The sequence below is a fragment of the Notamacropus eugenii genome, chromosome 4 (genome assembly GCF_028372415.1).
Source record: "Notamacropus eugenii isolate mMacEug1 chromosome 4, mMacEug1.pri_v2, whole genome shotgun sequence".
NCBI lineage: Eukaryota > Metazoa > Chordata > Mammalia > Diprotodontia > Macropodidae > Notamacropus > Notamacropus eugenii.
The window spans coordinates 182,637,460-182,650,433 of NC_092875.1; the positions used below are offsets into that span (position 1 = coordinate 182,637,460).

General features: G+C 39.5%; 1 protein-coding gene across 2 annotated transcripts in view; it reads right to left on the bottom strand.

Annotated features, from left to right (window-relative positions):
- Positions 1–12,974, bottom strand: part of NEDD9 (neural precursor cell expressed, developmentally down-regulated 9) — a 146,370-nt gene that overhangs the window by 45,948 nt on the left and 87,448 nt on the right. The window contains exon 1 of one of the 2 annotated variants that reach the window (XM_072603821.1): positions 6,287–6,481. The exons of the other annotated variant lie outside the window; for it this stretch is intronic. Coding sequence (XP_072459922.1) covers positions 6,287–6,298 — 12 coding nt within the window. The 5' untranslated portion in view covers positions 6,299–6,481. Of the gene's footprint in view, positions 1–6,286; positions 6,482–12,974 lie in introns of those variants that run through there. 2 annotated transcript variants of the gene reach the window in all.

Below are 12,974 nucleotides of genomic sequence, written 5' to 3' on the forward strand. Positions count from 1 at the left end.
CTAAGACCTCAAGCTTCACATTTGCGTCACTCTAATTGGCTGAAATAGGATAAAGATTGTAGTCTACCCTAAACTTTCCTCGAAACTGTCTCCTGTCCTGGTCTTTCCCCTTTCTCCCTCAATGGGTAAAAAACCAAACTTTCTCTCCTTTCTGAGAGGTAGGACTGTACAATTTATATGGCAATTGGCAGTTGTGGGCATGAATCACTTGATGATAGTTCTATCTGTCCCTGTCTTATTTTTTCAATCAGACTCTGGACTCCAAGATGGCGGGGCTAATGTATCCTCCACAATGCCTACCCAGCATAGAGCTTTACCAAGGAGTAAATGCTTCTATGTTTATGATGATGATTATAGTAACCCATTAATATGACTTTATATTATTAGTCCAGTGGAGTGGTATGAAGTTGATGGACACTTAAATCCTTCAGTTTCATATCTGAGACTGGATCTTTAAAGTATATCTAGGAGAATCTAGGGCACGGTGGAGAGAAAGCAAGCCTTAGAGTCACTATGGTTCAGTGGTAAGCACTGGCTCCAGAGTGAGAGTACTTGGGTTCAAATCCTGTGCCTGAGGCTTAAGCATGGTAATTAACCTCTGTGAGCCTCAGTTTACTGATCTATAAAATGAACTAAATCGATCAGACCCAAAGATCTCTTCCAGTGCTAGATCTAAGATGCTAAGGACAATAAAAGTTTCAAGTCCTACTTTTGACATTCCCTTGTGACTGAGGTCAAGTCACTCTGTTGTTTAGTGCTCTAAGTAACTCTCTCTAGAAGCCTGGCAGTTATAGCCAGGTTGTCCATCTGAATTACTGAAGGGAATAATACCAGTGAAATTATAGGTATTAACAACAAGAAATCCACACCCTTAGGATAACCAGTACTAAGTGAACATTTTCTTCATGTTACCATAAACACACTACCACAGAACGTCCAAGTTTTGCTGTCACACCAAAACAATATATTAGCCCTTTGTACCATGTACTGTTCGGTGCTATCATCATCACATGCTGGGTTGCCTTTACTTGCAAATACAGGCTAGCTTTGCTTGCATTCACAGAAGCTTCACACAGGCCAGCCCAGACAAGCACATAGTAGAGGTTACAGGGTATCATTTTAGATAGTGATTGGTTTGGATGGAGTTAATTAGTAAGGCAGTAGTAATTACATTCAAAGGGAGTTGAAGAGAGCAAAAGGCTGTTTTAGGAACTATAAGGAAATTAGAGAAACAAATGTTTAGCCATTTTTTATGGAGTGGATGAGTAAGGAGATTTTCCTTCTGGAAAGTGACTAGACCTCAACAGAGTCATACAGGCATAATGGGACAGGGGCAAGGTCAAGTGATGAGAATAAGCATCCTCCATGAAAGCTGAAAAGGAAAAGAATAAGACAAGAATGTGTCTTAAGGGGCTCAATTGTGTGTGCATGTGACTATGACTGTGTATGTGGAGAGATAGAGAGAGAGAGAGAGAGAGACAGACAGACAGACAGACAGACAGACAGAGACAGAGAGAGAGAAACCATGAGGAAGCTGGTGTCTGGGGACCATAGAAAATTGGATGAAAGATGTCAGATGAGGTGGGCAAGGGGTAGAAGTGAGGGATACAGAAACAACAAAGGATCTTAAGAGTTAGGAGACAGATTTCTTTAGAAGACTATGAAGCAGACAGGAAGTCACTGATGAATTTTGAGACCAGGACTGATGTGTATTCCAGCAATGAAAAGATGCTAAAGGAATTCTTGGTATGTTACACACTGTGCAGCCGGCTAAATTGGGTTGTACGGGCCCATCACCTTGGTGTCTAGGAAAGTGTTCTGGTTCACTGACACTTGAATAATTCAGCTCCCAAAATGTTAATGATTTTCCATAATGATGTTATATAAATAGCCATTGCTTTTGTTTTAGGGTGATTCTTAAAATAAAAGATGACTTTCAATCCTCCTAAAGATCTCATTAAAGAGAATTTGGAGTACACACAATAAAACCTTTAGAAAAGATGGAAAAATCTAAAGTCTTATCCTAAATAAAATACCAGAGAGCATATTGGGACTGAATGGCAGTGTAATGATCAATACAGGGGACAGCAAAGACATCCTTCTCCTTCATTCCTTCTTATCAGATTTGCATATTCCATATACAGGAAGTATCTGAAAGACCCCTCAAGCAATTTTCATGATACCAAATCCTAATTAAAACTTGTTTGCTGGTTGGTCTGTGGCTGATCTTTGCAAGATGCTCTGTAAGAATTTCAGGTTGTAGCATTTCTCAATCATCTTGTTGACTGGGTGTCTATTTTTCCATGCTCATATGATTTACAAGGATGATTTTTTAAAAAATCCTTGTATGGCAAAAAATAGCCAGCAGAATTTCGGATTGGAGACAAAGTTCAGAAAATTGGCAAGGTCACAGATGAAGTCAAGGGCAGAACAGGTCTTAGAAGTCAGTCAAATAGCACTTATTGAGTGCCCACAGGGTTGAAAGAAAAACTTGTGATATAGGAAGAAATCTCAGACTCTTAGTCAAACACGGATGTACATATACTTACTCAAGTCATCTTCCTGGATATACTAGGACCAACTGTCTCCCTCTCTGTAGCTCAACAGATGGATATTTTTCTTAAGCAGGTGTGAGGAAAATAAGTCAGAGGTACTACATCCAAGTTAATGAACTCTCAGCACAGATATGGGAACACATAGAAAACTATGAAGAAACTGAGACCCCTAAATCTGCTATCCATAGAACCAAATAATGGACTAGTTCTAAGAGAAACTGGACACAGACAATGGCTATTGTCTTTTCACAAAAGAATAAGGATACACATTTTTAAAAAATGTGTGTATGCCTACAAAGCAATTTTTTCTGGGAAATTTGTTCTTAAACCAGTTCTCAGGAGTGCTATGAAATTGAAAATGAACCTAAGGTTGTGTTTGTGTGTTCCTTGACCCCAGTGAAGTGGCATTTGACTAATGTCCAGTTAATATAATCTCTATTGCAGACAATATGGAATAATTAAACTACTAAATTTGCCACAGGTCCTGAATTATCAGAGTGCTTTAAAGGCCCTATCTGGGTTTGAATTTGTAAATATGGAGTGGGGCTGTATATAGAGTCAGTTACATCACTATTGATTCCAGGAATTTGCAGTTAAGTAATTATCTGGTCTGACACTATATACCGATAAAATTAACCCAATAATTGTCAAATCTACCTACCACTTTGCATAGCCCAGGCATTGCCTATGGGTATTTGTCCTGCCTGAATACTTTTAAATAAAGTAGTTTAAACTTCCTGGGAGAAGTAAATACATCAGTCAAGCAAGAAACTTCATATAAGCTACAAACTAGACTCTCTCAACACAGTATTTGTTCTTGTCTCTTTGTCTAGTAGTCTGTTCCCTCTAGTTACATAATCAGCTCCTCAAACAAAACTCACCACTTCTAACTACAGGAGGCAAATGAATAGTATAAAGAAGGGAATTTTTTCATCCAAATAACATTTCGTTTCATGTTCAAAATACTTGATGGGTTCCCATAACATAGGGTCATATCCCACTGTGAAGACTTTATTTCCCCTTTTCATTTCTTTTTTTTTTCTTTTTGGTGTGAGAAGTTTGAAAGGAATCACAGAGGGATTAGATTTATTATCATTGAGGTGTTTCATTAGGGAGCCACTGTAGTGTAGTGAACAGAACACAGAGATCCAGTGACTTGGAATCTGAAGAGCCAAGTTCAAATCCTGATTCTGCCTCTAGTGACTTAACCTTAATCAATCTCTCTCTCTGGTCCTCACTTTCCTGGCATGTAAAATGGAAATGATAAAACTTACCCTTTATACCTCACAAGATTGCATGTAAGAATCACAAGCTCATCAGATTTAGAGCTCAAAGAGACCTCTTGTACAACACCCTCATGTACAGATAAAGAAACTGAAAGCCAGAGAGACTGATTTGCTAAGTCACCAAATCTGAAGTGGATCTGGAATTGGAACTCAGGTCCCCAATCCAAAATCAAATTCTCTGTATGTAAAACACTTTGTAACACAAAAGTCTGCTCTTATTCTGATTGTCAGCCAGAAGTAAAATACAACGGTAAGGTTTTCTCCATGGATATCAAATAGTAATTGCCATTGTTAATTACAGAGATGACTTATTTATCCCTTATCTTCCATAAAAGTAAAGTAAGTGTAAGGAGGTCACAGATTTCAAAGTAATTTTGGTCCTTGCTTAAAGATTTTAATGTTAAAATTCACCACTAATAAATAATGTGTATAAGATTATGAAATAATTTCTCTTTCTTAAAACAAGGTTCTTGGCATAACCTCAGACAAATGTAGCCCAATGTATATCTGTATTGATTAACTTTATATTTATACTGCATATCTTTTCATACAGACTTATCTCTACTTTCAGAAAAGAAGCTCCTCCCCACCCCCCCGCCCCACCCCCAATCAGGATCTTTTCATTCTTTGTAGTTGGTATCCCTAGTTCCTGGCACATAGTAGGCCCTTAATTTTTTTTTTGATTGGTTGATTTTGTAAATTATTTAAGGAAGCAATATAGCTCAGGAATTGCTTATTTCCACAAGAGGAGAAAATCACCCCAAGAATCCTACCCTGGTGTAGTCAACTACAATTTTACTAAAGGGGAAATACCCATCTCATTGAACATTTCAGCAGGCAGGAAAAGAGTTCTTTTAGCTATATAAAACGGTGCTATTCACTGGAAGATGGAATACAGACATGAATTTAACACATGAATTTAAATACTGCTTGTGACCTAGACAGAAAGAAACAAGAAGCTTGAATTTCTGACAAGAAAATAGAGAGGATAAAGTGGAATGGCAAGAGTCCTGGATTTGGAGTCAAAAGAGCTGTGTTCTAGTCTCAACTTTGCTAATTACTAGAGAGCAAGTCCTTCTGGGCTTGTTTCCCTATCTGTAAACTGAGGGAATTGGAATAGATGAACACCTTCCTGCCTTGTGACTCAAGTGAATGCCTTTCACTGCATTTAAAGTAAAAATGATCCAGACATTATTAGCTGTTTTGCATTGGTTTTTCCCCATTAGTGCAGACAATCAAAAAGCGACCAACACTATAGCCATAACTGATTCCTATTACTAGCAGATATTAGAACAGATTATTCACCACCTATACAATCAAAAACCTAGGGTAAGAAGCAATTCAAATTATAAGGAAAAAGGTAGGAAAAACTTCTCAAGCAAGCACAATCCTGAATGTTAATCAATAAATACAAAGTTGCAGTGATAAAGTATCAGTGACTCTATATCTCGCCTCAACTCATCTTAAAGAGTAACTCTTTTTTTAATCCCAAAGCTTTTTAAACACCTCTAAGGAGTGTTCCCATGACTCTATCTTCTGGAATATGAACATTCAGCATTCAAAAAATTCACACTCAATTCTCAGATAATGGAGTCAGTACAAGGTGTACTGCTTCCCCTCACCCTCCCTACCTCCAGTACAACTGCTTTTCACTTAGGTTACGTTTGCACGCTCAGATCCTAAAACCGGTGAATGAAATAAAATGGGAGAGACAGAGCAAGTTCCAATTCTTTTGCCAAGAATCAGTGCAGAGGCAGAATTGCTGGAACAATAACCCTTCTTGCAAGGGACCAAAAGCAAAGCTTCTGCCTTGAATTTTCAAGCAAAGGAAATACACCTGAGCACGCTCTCAGGTCATCATTTCAGAAAAGAGTTAGATGCTCCCAGACTTTGCCACATGACTGGGGTGGGGGTGGGGGTGAGAGGGGATCTCAAAGTGCTTCACCAACAGCCCAGTCTGGATGCCTGGGGTTTTGGTATCTCTCACAGAAACACAGATGGCACACTGCTTTCTCCGCCTAAAAGGAGGCACTTTAAGAACCTGAAACAAAACTCCAGGGCAAGCCAGCTTCGAGATCCGGCAGCTTTGATTCGCCTTCGGAGAGATACCTTCCCGGAGCTCCGGAGGCTCCACTGGGAAAAAGTAGAGCACGCTTTAGCTAACGTCTCCTCTTTTTCAAGTCACAGATAATACTACTATTTATCTTTTACCCGCTACTTTCTGCGAGAAACCTTGGCAGGTCATCTCCTCCAACAACTTTCAGAGGGACAGGTCCCCGCGGGTCTTTGGTTCGTGACAGAGCTCAGATCCACGTAGCCCGAGGTGTTCCAACTCAAGCTACTCCCCTCCCCTCCCTACCGAGCGGACTGTAGAAGGCAGCGTAGACAGGCTCTAATCAAATCAACAAGCTTAGCAAGAAACCTGCAAAAGACGGCTTTCTTTACCTTGTACTTCATTTCTGCAGCAGTAAAGTCAGTGGCTTTCTGGAACTAGGGAGACTGCATGGAAGGCTTAAGGATCTGCCTCTCCATGGAGTGCTGCGTTAAAGCAAAACGAGAGTAGTCCCAAGGTGGAGGCTGCTTTTGTCAGCTTGAATCTGCGACTTCTCGGCACTACTAAGTTTCCAATGTATCTGAGCTCATTGTTTTGATTGAGGCCGACCGACTACTGAACTCATTTGCATACGGTCCCCTCATTGGCTAGAGGAGAGAGATTCAGCGAGACAAGGTAAAACTGATGCCACCCCCACTTCTTCTGAAAAGACTGACAAAGAGGGCTTAAAGCAATGAGACTTTTTTTTTTTTAACTCAGAAAAGGGGTGGGAAAACGGGGAGAAAATAACTTCTCTTCCAAACTTCATCCCCCCCCCCCCAAAAAAGAAATCCACAAGGGAAAAAGAGAGTAAATTCTTTTTAAGATTAACTCAATTTTAAAAGAAATCTGCCCCACAAAGCAAGTTCTGACAGTCCTGCTTCCTGTGACCTAGCAACTCCTTCATACACCCGCTTCATTTCAAAGCCATTCACCTCACAATCTCGACATGAAACGAACTCTAGGAACAAAAGGTTTTCTGTCTCCAGTCCTCTTTTTACTAACCTCCCCTGCTGATATCTCTTTTTTGGGGGGAGTTGTTTGCTTTTCTCGTTCTTTTCAATGTTCAAAGTACTCCCAGCATCAGACTACAGCAAGCCTCCGACACAAATCCCAATGGCAGAAAAACCAGAGCTCTCCTGAATTCTCATGAGTGCCTGACTCACGCATCACCAGCGTTCTGTGACCTTCCCTGACTTCGCTTAGTTAGGAGAAAAACAGGTCCTTAGGTTAGATTTTCCCTCTCTGTTGGTAGTGGCCTGAACATCCCCTCTACGTTTCTTTCCTTCACTAGATTGCTTCTTTTGAAGACTGCCCATTTATATCTCCGGCTTTTGAACATTGTGCTTTTTACATTCTGGCCTTCTTGCTTTCAGGTTGAAGATGACCCATTAACCCATCAATCCTTTATGGGAAGAACAAAAATGCCAGTCCTTTGATGAGACACTGAGTGTGAGACTTCAGTGATGTAAAGAGTGTTATACAAGACGTTGCATTACACACAGTTAGGTACTTAGATGGAATGGTGACCTCACCCCTCCATGGGAACAGATCCTTCCGCATCTTTCTCATACTGTGTGATCCATAGCCAAATCTACCCATAAATCCTCCATAAGCATCTTGTACAATGGGCAATATCTTCCGGTGGCTCTTTGAATATCCCAAGGATACCAATGTATCTCCCGGAGTTTACCTATGCTGCTGTCACTCATTTTCTATATAGAATACACATCTCCTTTTCCCGTGGAACGAATTCTTGATGATGCTCTTTATTGAATATTCATTAATTGAACATTTTTAGTCACCTAGTTACTCACTCTCCCTAGGAGAAACATAAAACATTAACATTGATTTCATGATTTTTGTCAGGCAAGATTCCCATCCGTGGACAGACTTAGTCCACTTCAGTATTCATCTAAAGGGGAAAAGAGAGGAGGGAAAAAAGAAAGCTGAAGCAGCATCTTAGTGTCCTGTTTGCTCCTTTTCACTGGGCCTCAAGATTAGGGTTTGGTGGATCCAGACAATAAGTATTCGTGAGTGGGACGGCCTCCAACTAGACTACATGACTTGGATGGAAAATCAGTCTTTTATTTTTTTTTCCTGACCGAGTTGGATTGAAATCAGTATTTTCCAAGTCCCAGATGGATTAAAATACTGCTTTTAATGATGTAAGCAAAAAGGGCAAAAGAGCAGCAGTCCTGGAAAAGCTGTTTCCAGATTCAGGGTGGAACCCCAGTTTCACAGTTTAATGCAGCACCAATTCCCTGGACATAGCCCACCACTAGGCATTACTCTAGGCTTCCACTTTATAGCCTTAGCTCTGCCCTGTAATAGGCTGCTTCAGCCTCTTCCTAACTCTGTTTTTTTCCTACCAGAGTTTACAGGGAAAATGGGCCCAAATGACTTTATGAAGTTCTTTATTTTGTTTTGTTTTTTCTTTGCAAGAAATTACACACGTAATATTTAGTTGTTTAGGGCACTACCACTTAACCCTTCTATTCTGAGAGTTAACTAAGACAATAAGCAGGAAATTATTTTTTTGTGTCTGTCTCCATTAGAAAGGACAACAAGTTTTTGACCTTTTCGTCTCTAAGATAAGTCTTAGAGATGAGCAGACAGGAGGGCTAACTAATATTCTTCAGGTTTCCTTAACAGGAAAGTGTTCCGTTTGATTTGACATAGAAAAGGAAAACAAGTAAGTGATTGATTATTGCTTTGGAAGATTACAGCCCTTCCATATGAATATGAAAGAAGACTACTGTACTGTAAGGAACAAAGAAAGGAATGATTTCAGAGAAACCTGGGTACACTTGTGTGTACTGATACAGACTGAAGTGAGCAGAAACAGGAAAAATATTTATGCAAAAAAACCCAACCCAAACAAGTTATACTTAAAGATTAACAACTGAAAGGCTGAGGATGAATTGTATCGATTGACCCAATGACCACAATTCAGAAACAAAGGATTTCCTCAGTGATGAAAGATGCTTTCTACTTCCTGACAGACAGATGATGGACTCAGGGTACAGATTGAGACATTTTATTAGGATATAACCATTGTAGGAATTTGTTTCTCTTCTCTATACATCTTTGTTACAGAGGCTTTGTTATTCTTTCTATGTGAGGGAGGGGAGAGGGAGGTGGAAGCCAAAGAAGGCAGAATTCTGTTGCTTGAAAATTTTTAACTTAAAAAGAGATTACAACTCTTCTTAATTTTTTTTCTGAGCCATATTGGCAAATAGAGGCAGATGAGTGTAGTTGAAAGAGCATCAAAAGCTGAATGAGAGCACTTGGATTCAAGTTCTGACTTGTGTTTCCCAGGACCAAGCTGGAAGGGAAGTGAGAGGCCATCTTGTTCAAATTCTTCATTTTATAAATAAGTGAACTAAGAACCAAGCTGGTTAGGTGACAAGCCCAAGGTCAAACAGATAGTAATCCTTAGGGGGTAGGATTTGAACCTGGGTCCTAAGACCCTAGAGCTGATACTCTTGTCACTAAATCATGTGGGCTCCCTATTTTCTAGCTATATAGCTATGACAACTTCTCAGAGCTTCAATTTCTTTACATGCAAAATAGAATAATTTTATTTGTACTACTCATCTCATAGAGCTATTGATTGGAAAACACTTTGTAAATCTTCAAATTCTGTAGGGAGGTGTGAGCTATTATTATGTTCTGATAAACTTTGTCTTAAGAAGATACTTGACCTTATTCCTAGCTGCCAAAGGGTAACTTGTTCTATTTCTTTCAGTTTCTACCTGTAGCTCAATCCATGGAATCACAAACTAGCAGGGATCTCAGAAGTCATCTATCTGCCTTTTACAATATCCTCAACTCATCATTCATCTTTTATTAGAAGACCTTCAGTGAGAGGGAGCCCATTACTTCCCCACACTGTCCATTCCTTTTTTTTTTTTTTTTTTTGATAAAGCTCTAAGTATTAGGAACTTGTTCCTTACATTAACCCCAAATCTGCCTCTCTGTGACTTCCAGTCATTTCTCCTCATGCTCCGCCCTGGGGCCAAGCCAGACAACTCCAATCCTTCTCCCATAAAAACCACTCTTCAAATATTTAAAAACAACTCTCTTGTCTACCCTCTTCTCACCTCCAACCACCAAGTCTTCTCTCAAGGCTAAATACAACCAGATTGTTTAACATAAAATTAGTCAAGAAAAATTGAATACAGATTGTGAAGGACTTTAAATGTCAAATAGAGAAAATTGCATTTTATTATAAGGGATGGTGCTCTATACCCCTACTTCAATTAATATATTGCAATCTGTGTAAGACTTTAATGTGAAATGTTTGCTTTATTTGGTTTATATCCCCAGTTCCTTTGTGAGGTATGAATTTCTTTGATTGGGTCAATAAGGGACTAGTGTTATTGGCTAATTAGATAAGCTGATCATTCCCCTGGAGGTTTAAAATAATAGAAGAACTTCGTAAGTTGGTCCAAAAGCAAAGCAGTCAAGCTTCAGGGGCTTCCACACTTAGAAGCATCTTGAAGAAGCAGACCTTTGCCCCTATAATAGAGGAAAGCAAGATGCAGAGAGGTAGAAGGGAGCCCAAAAGGAATGTTGCACTCTTCCTACTCACAATGACCATGTAAATGGAGAAACACAACACATCCAATTGGGCCAATACTGAAGGCAAACAGATGTGGAAAGATAGTGACCTGAGGAAGGAAGCAGCTTCAAGGCACATGAACCCCTAAGCCAGAAGAGAATTACTGCTATGATCTCAAGACAGGACTTCCACTAACCAAGAGCTGTGAGTTTACCCTTTGACTACACATATCCTCTGCACATTTTCCTTACTATCATCATACTCTTAAAGTTAAGCCTACTCTTTCTCTAGATGAGAAAGTTTTAACCTAGAATCTTCAGACCTCCACAGGATTCATGGATAAATTTCAGGAAGAACCATAAGATAGGATAGAAAAGATTACAACTTTATTTTCAATAATTTCTAACTAAAATTTACCATTACCTTTAATTATTTAAACATATTATTCTGAGAGGCCTATTCATAGGCTTCACCTGACTGTCAGAGGTCCATGGTACAAAATATTAATAATAATTACCCCTGCCCTATACCCTGTGAACACTTGTAGGAGAGTGGGCTCCAGGTTTTTTGGGCAAATATTTTGTAGCAAGTTTCCCCTGACTTCGAGTCTATGACTCTTTCCAACTTCCATTCATATCTTTTCTGTGTTTAGGGGCATAAAAGAATAAATCCCTCTTTTACATGACAACTCTTCAAATCCTTGAAGACAGCTATCATGTCCCCCAGAGTGATCTCTCCTCTAGGCTAAACATCTTTACTTCCTTCCACTGATGTTCACATGGTATAGATTTGAGATCTTTCACCATCCTGGTTGTTCTCTCACTCATTAATGTCTTTTCTAAACTGTGGTGCTACTTCCTGAATGCAATATTCCAGATGTGGTCTGACCAAGGCAAAGTATAATGGAACTATGACCTCCGTATTCCTAGAAGCAATGTCTGCTTTAATGCAGCCAAGATCACATTAGCTTTTTTGGCTGCCATGTCACACGGATGACTCACATTGAGGTTACAATTTACTAATTTTCACTGGCTGTTCCTCACGTCTGGAATGCTTTCCTTCTTTATCTCTGCCTCTTGGCTTTTTCCCTGGCTTCTTTCAATTCCTATCTAAAATCCCACCCTTCTACAAAAGGCCTTTCCTAATTTTCCTTCATTCTAGTGCCTTCCCTCTAATTGCCTCCAATTTATCCTTCCCGAGTATTGTCTGTCCATCGTTATTGCATGTTGTCTCTCCCATTAGATTGTAAGCTCCTTGAGAGCAGGAAGTGAATTTTGCCTTTCTTGTATTCCTAGCACTTAGCACAGTGCCTGATACATAGGAGAGGCTTAAAAATGTTGATTGAGTAAAAAAGATGCCCAGATATTTTTCAAACAAATGCCATCTAAACCATATCGTCCCCCGCCCCCATCTTGTACTTGTGAAATTACTTTTTTGTACCCAAGTGTTAAGACTCTACATTTATCCCTATTAAATTTCAAACTGAATGCACAAGCATTCCAAAGCTCTTGTTTTCCTGCCCTAACCAGGGATCATAAGAACATTCCATCTCTTGGCTCCAGGCATTCTTTCTGCCTGTGTCCTTTTGCTTTAAAGGCTCTCTCTCCTCTGTTCCAACTACTGACCTCCCTAGCTTCCTTTAAGTGCCAATTCAAATCCCTTCTATAGGAAGCCTTCCTCAAATTCTTTTAATTCTAATGCCTTCCCTCTGTTAATTTTCTATATATCCTGCATAATGGTTCCTTTCTATATCTGTTTGAGTCTTGTCTTCCCTACCAGATTGTAAACTCATTGAGGGCAGGGACTATCTTTTTGCCTCTTTTTGTATCCCCATTGCTTAGCCTGCAACATTACAAGCACTTAGTAAATGTTTACTGACTAATTAAAGGAACCTCAGAGGACATCAAATCCAAATTCCTCATGTAATATCCTATTTTGTTTTATATGAGGAAACTGAGGTTCACAGGGCTCAAGAGATCTGCCTACGACCATGCATCTAATAAGAATCAGAAATGGGATCTGAACCCAGGTCTTCCTGACTCCAAGCCCTGCCCTTTAACCACTACATCACTCTCCCTCTACAAATGTTTGCTTTCTCTAGATTTATTTTTACTCTATAGTACATGCACCTTGTGGGTTCCAGTGTTAGTAGGATTTTATGAGATGTCCAGATTTGTACTTCCCCTTTTAAACTAAGCCAAGCTTAAGCAATGTGCTATGCTAATGCTTCTTGAGCCTACTATATGATTTGATGACTTCTTTTGAGGCAGTTTTTAAACCTCCCCAGGGTGAAATTCTAAAACTTAGTGCTTTGCCCTCACAATGGTCCCACATTTCCTTGATACATCATGACTGTCAGAAATGAGATCTGTTTTTAAAGGACGATTTGTGCATATGTGATCCTGGAAGAGTGAAAAAAGAAAAAAAAAGACTTGAACACTACCAACGGTCATGAGTAACACCTTGACCAAGTT